The sequence below is a fragment of the Trichomycterus rosablanca genome, chromosome 4, assembly GCF_030014385.1.
Source record: "Trichomycterus rosablanca isolate fTriRos1 chromosome 4, fTriRos1.hap1, whole genome shotgun sequence".
NCBI classification, from domain to species: domain Eukaryota; kingdom Metazoa; phylum Chordata; class Actinopteri; order Siluriformes; family Trichomycteridae; genus Trichomycterus; species Trichomycterus rosablanca.
Window position 1 is genome coordinate 37,185,248 of NC_085991.1, and position 12,730 is coordinate 37,197,977.

General features: G+C 38.2%; 1 protein-coding gene across 7 annotated transcripts in view; it reads right to left on the bottom strand.

Moving 5' to 3' along the window:
• slc8a4b (solute carrier family 8 member 4b) overlaps positions 1-12,730 on the bottom strand; it is a 112,556-nt gene that overhangs the window by 52,082 nt on the left and 47,744 nt on the right. For 6 of the 7 annotated variants that reach the window (XM_062994243.1, XM_062994242.1, XM_062994240.1 and 3 more), the window contains exon 1: positions 2,112-2,915. In XM_062994243.1, coding sequence (XP_062850313.1) covers positions 2,112-2,912 — 801 coding nt within the window. In that variant the 5' untranslated portion in view covers positions 2,913-2,915. Of the gene's footprint in view, positions 1-2,111; positions 3,187-12,730 lie in introns of those variants that run through there. The other variant, XM_062994236.1, reaches the window with a different exon arrangement.

Genomic DNA, 12,730 nt, shown 5'->3' on the forward strand with positions numbered 1-12,730 from the left:
CTCTAAATTACATGTCACATTAAAAATCCTCTGAGCTCATTTTTGCAGATGTTATGAAGGTTTTACATATTAAATATAAAAAACCTTGTTAATCAGGGCTGGGAAAGTCTGCACACCCCTTTCACCTTCTCCCTGTTTTATTACGTTACAGACTCATTCTATAATATAACTTTATTGCTTCAAACATCTACACACAATCACCAATAATTACAAAGTGAAAACAGTGTTTAGAAAATATGTTATTTTATTTTACTGACAAAAATCCTTTATTTAGGGGTTACATACACTGATCATACATAACATTATGACCACCTCCTTGTTTCTACACTCACTGTCCATTTTATCAGCTCAACTTACCATATAGAAGCACTTTGTACTTCTACAATTACTGACTGTAGTCCATCTGTTTCTCTGCATGCTTTTTTAGCCTGCTTTCACCCTGTTCTTCAATGGTCAGGACCCCCACAGGACCATTGCAGAGTAGGTATTATTTGGGTGGTGGATCATTCTCAGCACTGCAGCGACACTGATATGGTGGTGGTGTGTTAGTGTGTGTTGTGCTGGTATGAGTGGATATGACACAGCAGTGCTGATGGAGTTTAACCCTTTGATGCACAACCTGCGTCAAAAGTGACCCAACTGAGTTTTTATTTTCTATGTCTTTGCAAAAATTAATTTCATCATTCAAGCTTTCATGAATTCCTCAATTAACTTGTTTTTGATCATCACAAATCCTTATTTCAGTTTTATATTTTTTACTTTTTTAATAAAAATCATTTTTGTATCACTACCCTTCTAATGCACAACATGGGTCAAAAATTTATTTACTATGGAATTTGACAGAAACTACTGACATTTGTAAGTGTTTGTAGCCAAAAACATATTTACTGATCTTTTGAAAGACAACCAAAGATTAGGCTCTTGAATCTTGAATATATCCAATACTATTTGCTTGCAAGCTGTTTACATATTCTAGTATAGATAGCTTTTATTAGCTAAGACAGTAAATACATGAATCCTGCTGGACTGACAATAGTCCACCAACCAAAATTATCCAGCCAACAGCGCCACGTGGGCAGGGTCCTGTGACCACTCATGAAGGTCTAGAAGAATGAAGATGACCAACTCAAACAGCAGCAATAGATGAGCGATCGTCTCTGACTTTACATCTACAAGGTGAACCAACTAGGTAGGAGTGTCTAATAGAGTGGACAGTGAGTGGACACGGTATTTAAAACTCCAGCAGCGCTGCTGTGTCTGATCCACTCTTACCAGCACAACACACACTAACACACCACCACGTCAGTGTCACTGCAGTGCTCTGAATGATCCACCACCCAAATAATACCTACTCTGTAGTGGTCCTGTGGGGGTCCTGACCATTGAAGAACAGAGTGGAAGCAGGCTAAAAAAGTATGTAGAGAAACAGATGGACTACAGTCAGTAATTGTAGAACTACAAAGTGCTTCTATATGGTAAGTTGAGCTGATAAAATGGACAGTGAGTGTAGAAACAAGGAGGTGGTCATAATGTTATGTATGATCGGTGTATGTAACCTCTAAATAAAGGATTTTTGTCAGTAAAATAAAATAACATTTTCTAAACACTGTTTTCACTTTGTAATTATTGGTGATTGTGTGTAGATGTTTGAAGCAAAAAAAGAACTCGATCTATTATAAAATGAGTCTGTAACGTAATAAAACATGGAGAAGGTGAAAGGGGTGTGCTGACTTCCCCACTTGACTGTAGAAGTACATTTTAAAAAGTAAAGATCGGCCCATACTGTAAAAGGTTCATTCACACAATGTGTGTGATAATTGACCTTAATGAAAAATAATCTGAAAGTTCTCAAAGTTTTATAAGAAATTGTCACTGGTTTTATTACACTGGTGTTACAGCACCATCATTGACATCAACTAATCTTTAAAATCCCAGTAAAAGTCCTGTTAAATACATTTTTGTGATAACAAAACTACATTTCTAAGCATTTCTATACCAAACAGCCACCTTAGTGTTAAAATGACCTAATATTAAGTTAATTTATCCTTACAGGGTTATATTTCATCAAAACGCATCCCTATGCTAATTGACCTTTATTAACCTAACCATACCTGGTAGTTGGCCATCTCTATGAGTTGCTCCATGTCTTTATCTGGGTGTCTCTGCTTGAGCTCTTTCAGCGTTCTGGCCATGTCTCTCCTAGCCTCATCCTCTTGATCCCTTCCTCCAAGTCCATCCTCTCCTCCCAGCATGCCATCCAAATGAGCTGCCATTCCATCCAGCTCAAGGATGTCCATCTTGGTGAAGGCTGTCTCCTTTACCCCCTCATCCCCTCCCTCTGTCTCCACAACAATGCCACGGCTCTTATCTGCACGGTACCTCTTGCGGCCGTACTTGTAAATGAATAGGCGTCGGTCAGCCACCCACGCCTGTACCACACAAACTGGGAAAAAAAGGAAGGTAAGCACAGCCTCCCAGACCTCTACCTCACCAGGGGATGACAAGCAGAGAATGACATAAAGCCACACATAGGCAAAAACACTCCATGCTGCTGTTACAAAGAAGACTCGCAGGTGCTTCACCCTCCGGGTCTCTCCATCAGGCACCACGTGAACACAGATTCCAATGATGACAAACATGTTAAACGCAGCACTGCCCACAATGGTACTTGGGCCAAGGTCTCCAGCCTCAAACTGGTGTCCACAGACCTCAATAACCGAGAGGAGGATTTCAGGTGCTGAGGAGCCAAGGGCCATGAGGGTCAGATTGGACACAGTTTCATTCCAGATGCGCACCGTAGCTGTGGTGGTCTCACCATTTGGCCTCTTTATGGTGATCTCCTTTTCTTGGGAGGTGATCACCTCGATAGAGGACATGAATCGATCCGCAATGATCGACATCCCCAGAAACATGTACACCAATGCCACAAAGTAGACAATGGCACGAGCCACCTTGTCCCCCACAGAAGGATTTTGAGGGTTCCATACTGGTAGGATTACACCCTCAGTGCAGACATCACCCTGAGAACAGCTGCCATTAAGGGAATCTATGTCATGGGAGCTTGCATTGGAGGGAATAGAAAAAGAGATGAGAAAAAGAAGAGGGAGGAAGAAATATGATGTTTGCCAGGAGGGATGCATGGTCCACGACAGGTCAGAGTGACTGAGAAGGTCCTCTCTGCGTGTTCTGAAGAAATGAAGAAGAAAATACAAAAGGTCAGAATACATTCTATGGTTCAAAATACAATTCAGTTTGTCAGTGAAAACATGACATGAAGACCTCAACGTTCATTTTTCTCAAAAACAAGCTGAAGCATAGCTTTATCTGACCACAGCACGTTTCCACTGCCTTTCTGTCCTTCCGAAATAAGCATTTTACAAAGTGTCCCAACATTTTAGGAAATAGTGTTTGTAGGTAAAACTATAAATAAACATTAGAAGGAAGCTTTTGGGAATAATGTACAATTAAAAAATGATGAATGATGAAAAGCTACATTACTGTAAAACTGATATTTTTCTCAACTCACATTTTACATTTTTAACTACAGTTTCTGTTGTTTTACCCCGAGGTCCTTCTGATGGGAACCTGTTTACCCACCCGAGGTTAAGGAATAAAGTCAAGACTGCCATTCCCACAATGCTGCTCCTGCTGGATGAGACGAGTACTATATAAATAAATTTGACTTGACTTGACTTGTAAAAATGATCCAATATTATGTTAGTTCATCCTTACTGGGTTAAAATTTTGTCGAAATGCCAACCTATGTTCTGGAAATGGAGAGGAAAATAGTCAAAATACATTATATGGTTTTAAATACAATTCAGGTTTGTCAGCAAAAACACTTTCTTTGTACTTTTATCAGTTAAATAAAATTCAAGCAATTTAACAAATTAGTTTTTTTATTTTATTGCATTTTTAGAAAGTGTTCCAACTATTCTGGAAATGGGGTGGGTAGAATACTATACAGTATATACAGCTTATATGGTATAATTTAGGCAGCCTACTATTTCATACTGAATACTTTAGACAGCCGGCTCGGTGGGTAGCACTGTGGCCTCACAACAAGAAGGTCCAGGGTTCGATCCCTAGGCGGAGTGGTCTGGATCATTTCTGTGTCGATTTTTATTGTGTTTAAACAGTGTTTTTAGATGTGACAGTAGTAGATGATTTTTATTGTGTTTAAACAGTGTTTTTAGATGTGACAGTAGTAGATGATTTTTATTGTTTTTAAAGTGTTTTTAGATGTGACAGTAGTAGATTATTTTTATTGTGTTTAAACAGTGTTTTTAGATGTGACAGTAGTAGATGATTTTTATTGTGTTTAAACAGTGTTTTTAGATGTGACAGTAGTAGATGATTTTTACTGTGTTTAAACAGTGTTTTTAGATGTGACAGTAGTAGATTATTTTTATTGTTTTTAAAGTGTTTTTAGATGTGACAGTAGTAGATGATTTTTACTGTGTTTAAACAGTGTTTTTAGATGTGACAGTAGTAGATGATTTTTACTGTGTTTAAACAGTGTTTTTAGATGTGACAGTAGTAGATTATTTTTACTGTGTTTAAACAGTGTTTTTAGATGTGAGTAGTAGATTATTTTTACTGTGTTTAAACAGTGTTTTTAGATGTGACAGTAGTAGATGATTTTTATTGTGTTTAAACAGTGTTTTTAGATGTGACAGTAGTAGATGATTTTTATTGTGTTTAAACAGTGTTTTTAGATGTGACAGTAGTAGATGATTTTTACTGTGTTTAAACAGTGTTTTTAGATGTGAGTAGTAGATTATTTTTACTGTGTTTAAACAGTGTTTTTAGATGTGACAGTAGTAGATGATTTTTACTGTGTTTAAACAGTGTTTTTAGATGTGACAGTAGTAGATGATTTTTATTGTGTTTAAACAGTGTTTTTAGATGTGACAGTAGTAGATGATTTTTATTGTGTTTAAACAGTGTTTTTAGATGTGACAGTAGTAGATTATATTTACTGTGTTTAAACAGTGTTTTTAGATGTGACAGTAGTAGATGATTTTTATTGTGTTTAAACAGTGTTTTTAGATGTGACAGTAGTAGATTATTTTTACTGTGTTTAAACAGTGTTTTTAGATGTGACAGTAGTAGATTATTTTTATTGTGTTTAAACAGTGTTTTTAGATGTGACAGTAGTAGATGATTTTTATTGTGTTTAAAGTGTTTTTAGATGTGACAGTAGATGATTTTTACTGTGTTTAAACAGTGTTTTTAGATGTGACAGTAGTAGATTATTTTTATTGTGTTTAAACAGTGTTTTTAGATGTGACAGTAGTAGATTATTTTTATTGTGTTTAAAGTGTTTTTAGATGTGACAGTAGTAGATTATTTTTATTGTGTTTAAACAGTGTTTTTAGATGTGACAGTAGTAGATGATTTTTTAAAATGCTAAAAGTAGATCAGTGTGTTTTAATTTCTGAATGGCTGTTGCAGATAAGTTGTAGATTAGTGACACATGTTAATGATGTCATCAAGATGCACCTTGTTACGGCAGTTGCCGAGTGAGCAGGCATTAAACTGCACTCTGTTGGAACGTATCTTTGTGTGTTATTTGCTTTACACACAAACAATGTTCTTATTTACATTAAGTGTTATTTACATTAAGTGTTATTTATATGTATAAATTTTCAGAAAGGAACACTGACCTGGATGGTGTGCAAAATAGAAGAAAGTGATATCAAACTAGGAATAGAAATAATGAGTAATGATACACCTGGGCACATTTTGATATGGTTGTTATTCAATTTTGAAGTACATATGAACGTTTCAGCATTAAATTATGGTGATTTTGCTTTTGCAGTCAGTATTTATTTAATTTACTGCTGGCTATGCCTTATAAGCATTCCTCACAGAGTTGGCTTATCTTATGACAAAAGATTTTGTTTTATATGCCTATGAAATATTATGGTTTTCTATATAAGCATAACCTACTTGAATTTATTTTAGATTTGTTTAAAACACAGTCATGCATTAAGGTTTAAAGTGAGAATGATTTCTTCTCCTTTTTTCCTCTTTTTTCATCTGTAACCGTTCTGTTCATCTTTAACAGCTTCATCCCTCACCTTCTTTCAGTCATATCTCAATTTATTCCACTCCCCCTTCCTCTTCTCTTTATTTTTTAATTACAAAAAACTTCTCTTATTCCTTTATTCTCTACATCTATGCAGAAAGTTTTTTTTTAAGTATGATAGATTCCCTACTTTAGAAAAAAAGAAATAGCTTGCTTTATTGGTGTAATTATACACTACTAAAAAGAGCAATATGTTTAAAAGCAGTGAAGCCTAAAGCTCTGTCATTTATATAGTGACATACACCACATGAAGTAAAAATCCAGCAACCACTTTTATTGTTTATTTTCTTCAGCTCTCTCATGTCCTTCGAACCCTTGGCGATATAACTAGGACAGACTTAAGTGCTTCTGACAGGATGCACACTGTCTGACATTCATGACATTTCCTCGGCCTGACATGTTTAAAAACACACTCTAGCAATCTTTCAGTACTGGCCTTCATATATTTATTGATGTTCATTTTGTGTATCAATATCATCATACATTTATACATTCCTTATAAATAAACATAATTCTATATTTTCTATCTGATGTATACACACACACACACACACACACACACACACACACACAAATACACCAAGACAACTTTGATACCATCAGTCGCTCTGTTTGTGCCGGTAAACAAACTTGCTGCTTGTTGATGGGGGTTTGTGCTGAGAGTACAAGCATGGACAAGAATATTTATGTACTTGCAATCAAATCTATGCAATGAAGTGGATGCTGACTTTGAGGAACTGAAGTTGCTACTTCAGCACCATGGAAAGTTCCTGATGGCATTTAAAGCCCTGGTTACAGCAGATTGCCTAGCTTTAAAGTAACAGTGGCCAGGCTCCATACAAAGCAACTGTTGTTCAGTCATATAAATATGCTTATTTTGTCGGCTTAATTAATTCAACATTCTAAAATTACCTTGTGAAACATCACATCCAAATAAACAAATATTCATATATATATTTTCGGGATTTAGCAGACGCCTTTATCCAAAGCAACCTACAGTAGTGTAACAGCATACTGTCTAAGCAATTGAGAATTTAGGGCCTTGCTCAAAAGCCCAACAGCAGCAACCTGGCAGTGGTGTGACTTGAACCAGCGACCTTTTGATTGTTAGTCCAGTACCTTAACCATTAGGCTACAACTGCCCTGCCTGACATTAATTGTGAAACAGAAAACACTTCATGTGTTTCATGGCATGTGTGGTGTACACCAAAAGAACGGTACGGACCTAAATGATTGACCACCTGTAGGGGTTCTGGCCTGGCTGGCACTCAACAGACACAATGAGTTGTGTCTGAGTAAGTTAAGGTCGGAAAGGAGTTTTCCTTGAGAAGTGGAACAGCTTTGCTAGCTGGAGTAAAGGTGTCGGAGGGGGCGAGTGCTAGTCTGAAAAAAGCCAAAAAAGAAGGGGAAGTGGTGATTGGAAATGACTAGAGGGCCAAAATGGGTCAAATTGCGCGCTTAGAATAAAGATTCACTGTGAAATAAGTCAATAAATACAACGTCCACAGCCAAACAGGGCAGTTGTAGCCTAGCAGTTAAGGTACTGGACTAGAAATCAAAAGGTCGCTGGTTCAAGCCCTACCACTTCCAAGTTGCCACTGTTGGGTCACTGAGCAAGGCCCTTAACCCTCAATTGCTTAAACAATATACTGTCACAGTACTGTAAGTCGCTTTGCTAGATGCGTTTGCTAAATGCTGAATGTGGTCAGTGAATGGCTTGGTAAGGGAATGGTACAGCCTTACCTTACCAGTAGGGCTGGGCGATATGGATCAGAAATAATATCTCGATATTTTTTCGCTGAACGGCGATATACGATATACAGTGTATCACAAAAGTGAGTACACCCCTCACATTTCTGCAAATATTTTATTATATCTTTTCATGGGACAACACTATAGAAATAAAACTTGGATATAACTTAGAGTAGTCAGTGTACAACTTGTATAACAGTGTAGATTTACTGTCTTCTGAAAATAACTCAACACACAGCCATTAATGTCTAAATAGCTGGCAACATAAGTGAGTACACCCCACAGTGAACATGTCCAAATTGTGCCCAAAGTGTCAATCTTTTGTGTGACCACCATTATTATCCAGCACTGCCTTAACCCTCCTGGGCATGGAATTCACCAGAGCTGCACAGGTTGCTACTGGAATCCTCTTCCACTCCTCCATGATGACATCACGGAGCTGGTGGATGTTAGACACCTTGAACTCCTCCACCTTCCACTTGAGGATGCGCCACAGGTGCTCAATTGGGTTTAGTCCATCCCCTTTACCTTCAGCTTCCTCAGCAAGGCAGTTGTCATCTTGGAGGTTGTGTTTGGGGTCGTTATCCTGTTGGAAAACTGCCATGAAGCCCAGTTTTCGAAGGGAGGGGATCATGCTCTGTTTCAGAATGTCACAGTACATGTTGGAATTCATGTTTCCCTCAATGAACTGCAGCTCCCCAGTGCCAGCAACACTCATGCAGCCCAAGACCATGATGCTACCACCACCATGCTTGACTGTAGGCAAGATACAGTTGTCTTGGTACTTCTCACCAGGGCGCCGGACACCATCTGAGCCAAACAAGTTTATCTTGGTCTCGTCAGACCACAGGGCATTCCAGTAATCCATGTTCTTGGACTGCTTGTCTTCAGCAAACTGTTTGCGGGCTTTCTTGTGCGTCAGCTTCCTTCTGGGATGACGACCATGCAGACCGAGTTGATGCAGTGTGCAGCGTATGGTCTGAGCACTGACAGGGTGACCTCCCACGTCTTCAACCTCTGCAGCAATGCTGGCAGCACTCATGTGTCTATTTTTTAAAGCCAACCTCTGGATATGACGCCGAACACGTGGACTCAACTTCTTTGGTCGACCCTGGCGAAGCCTGTCCTGGAACCTGTCCTGGAAAACCGCTGTATGACCTTGGCCACCATGCTGTAGCTCAGTTTCAGGGTGTTAGCAATCTTCTTATAGCCCAGGCCATCTTTGTGGAGAGTTCTTTGCCATGAGGTGCCATGTTGAATATCCAGTGGCCAGTATGAGAGAATTGTACCCAAAACACCAAATTTAACAGCCCTGCTCCCCATTTACACCTGGGACCTTGACACATGACACCAGGGAGGGACAACGACACATTTGGGCACAATTTGGACATGTTCACTGTGGGGTGTACTCACTTATGTTGCCAGCTATTTAGACATTAATGGCTGTGTGTTGAGTTATTTTCAGAAGACAGTAAATCTACACTGCTATACAAGCTGTACACTGACTACTCTAAGTTATATCCAAGTTTCATGTCTATAGTGTTGTCCCATGAAAAGATATAATGAAATATTTGCAGAAATTTGAGGGGTGTACTCACTTTTGTGATACACTGTATATCTCGATATTTTTTTATCCCATAAGGTAATAACAAAAAGACACTTCTGAGACAAAGCTGTTACACATGTTACACATTTTTTACAGTCACTTTTATTAAAATTCATGCTGGGGAAGCTTCACACAAGAACTATTTTTACTTTAAAAAAGAGCTATTCTAAGAAAAAGAAAGTTGTTTCTAAGGTATCTCCTGTCGTGTAATGTAAACGTTTTTTCAAAAATCCACCCAAACGTTTTCTCAACAGTTGAGGGAATTTTTGGCTAGATTGTTGGGAATGGTTGGGTGAATTGTTGAGGGAACGTTTGGGTGAATTGTTGAGGGAACGTTTGGGTGAATTGTTGAGGGAACGTTTGGGTAAATTGTTGAGGAAACGTTTGGGTGAATTGTTGAGGGAACGTTTGGGTAAATTGTTGAGGAAACGTTTGGGTGAATTGTTGAGGGAACGTTTGGGTGAATTGTTGAGGGAACGTTTGGGTGAATTGTTGAGGGAACGTTTGGGTGAATTGTTGAGGAAACGTTTGGGTGAATTGTTGAGGGAACATTTGGGTGAATTGTTGAGGGAACGTTTGGGTGAATTGTTGAGGGAACATTTGGGTGAATTGTTGAGGGAACATTTGGGTGAATTGTTGAGGGAACATTTGGGTGAATTGTTGAGAGAACATTTGGGTGAATTGTTGAGGGAACATTTGGGTGAATTGTTGAGGGAACATTTAGGGAACATCCCTAAACGTTCCCCCACTAACGTTCCCCCAACGTTTCCACACGAACGTTCCCTCAACGTTCCCCCTCAACGTTTCCTCAACGTTCATTCATGAATGTTCCCCCACGAACATTCCCCCAATGTTTCCACACGAACGTTCCCTCAATGTTCCCCCTCAACGTTTCCTCAACTATCATTCACGAATGTTCCCCCAACGTTCCTTCGCGAACGTTTCCCCAAAGCGCAGGGAGCGAGTGTGTAGGGAAGGTGTCGGAATTTATCGTTTCCGTCTGTGCTCGTGTTCTTCTGTTGTTTTGCACTGCGCTTGTGTGACATTAAATATAGCGTTCTCGTTAAACCCCCCTCACATGTTTGGACTTTATACATTATGTATATGTCGCCACAACATTTACATTAATATTTGTTACCGTATAGAACTCAGTTCTGTAATACAGGCAGAACTAATCGTTAATGTTACTGTGTAACTATTACAACATTTCATGCATTTTAATCAGCGTTCTGCTTTATGTACTTTATTATTATTTAACAGCTTTATTTGTTGTTTTATTGCTGTTTGCTCCTTGTTTACTGCAGAGTTCGTTCGGGCAATTTTAATAATTTTTGGTTGTTTATTGGCCAAAAACAAGAAATACTATAATAGAAGATAAATAAATAAATGACGTCTCGGACGTCGGGCGATCATCCAGTATAAACTAACATGACCATGTACAACATCCAGTACAGAAATCACTCCCCATAATGTTTTTTACAGATATAGCAAATATCTATACATGCACATTACATATACAAACACAAGAGTCAGAACAACAGGAGATGCACCGTTACGTTATTATTACTGTTTATAACACTTGTGCTTGATTTACACGTGCATGCGCTTGTATGTATTTCCGTTTTCCAATATTGGTTTTTGAAACGAATAACGACTCGTTTTCTTGTTTTTCAACTTTGGGATTTGAAGTGAAAAATGAATGACCAAAGGTACATGAAGCTGGAATCTTTTGTCTGGACTTGTTTTCGGCATTCTCTACAGAATACATTATTCTGCTGCTCATCTGACACTTTGAATCCGAACCATCTCCAAATAAATGAGCCATTATTATTCTTTTTACTAAGCAGCTCCTCCACCGTCTCCATGCTATCATGGGAGTTTTACTTACAGAAATGTGTTCTGAGGGCAGAAAGAATTGGCGGTGGGGAGGGGCGAGTTGTGTTCAGTGAGGGAGAGAGGCGGGGCAGGTGAACATGTGCAGAGACAAACTGGGAGAAGAGAAAGACGAACTGTCGGATCTAATTGGAACGCAACATCTATATCGATATAGACGATATTGCCTTATCTTATATCACGTATGAAAATATATCGATATTTTATAAAATCTCGATATATCGCCCAGCCCTACTTACCCGTGTACCCACTGGTAGGATAAACATTTATTATTAACTGATTGATACTTCATACCTAATTAGCCCTTCACATCTGTCCAAATCAAATCCTAATCAGCTTTGTTAACATTGTTAATGCAGCATTTTCTTCTGTACATTGTTCTAGCAATACATTTAATCGTGTTAATCACAATTATGAAATCAGTGATCTGACAAAGTCACACACAGATACTGTACTTTGTCACCATGTGTGACATTCAGATGTGTGCACCAAAGATAAAAGATCATGAAGACCCACATAAAAAAGGAGCTTGACATTCTTCTTTAAAATGTGTGTATGTGGGGTTATGTTTACCTCAGCACAAATGTATGCCACAGGGACATGTGTCACTGAGGCTGATAGTTAGATGAAGGGCATGGTGGAAGAATTAGAGCGCTGGATTACAGATAATGAAGACAGATAATAAAAAAGATTTAGAAAGATTTACACACTGATACACAATGCAGCCTGTAGTACAGGAACCTCTGGCCTAATCGTTGACACACTGTCCTACACACTCCAGGATTTTTAGTAGAATGTCTACAAGTTCTTTGAAATAATACAGAAAACAGCAAAAACATAGTTTATATGAGCTAATACATAATATTTAATTGTAATATATGAAACAATGTTTCAGTTAGTATAACCTGTATGTGTCACGTGAGTCACAAGCTCTCCTAATATTGATTTTCCTTTCTCCCGTCATCAATCACCTGTTTCAGCTAACTGTACAAACAGACTTGCTGACCTAACAACAGAGAATGCAGATTCAGACCTGTACATTACCAGCATTAATACTTATAGCACATGTTAACATTTTAATTACCTAATGTGCTACTCTTTTTTGCCCAATGAGGGCAAACGTCATATTTTAGGTATAGGTTTAATAAATTTAATTCCACATCACAGTGATGTTGTGTATTATACATTGCAGTTGGAATTCAAATATCTAAAACAGCTCCATATGTGACATTAAATAGATAACATATTCTTCATTGTACTTGCATTTGGATCTTTTAGCAAGGATCTTAGACAGAACCAGGAATAAAATTTTGAAGACACAAGGCACACAACACAAGAAAACACATTACTCACTTACATAAATGTTTATGCATGAAAGATATGGG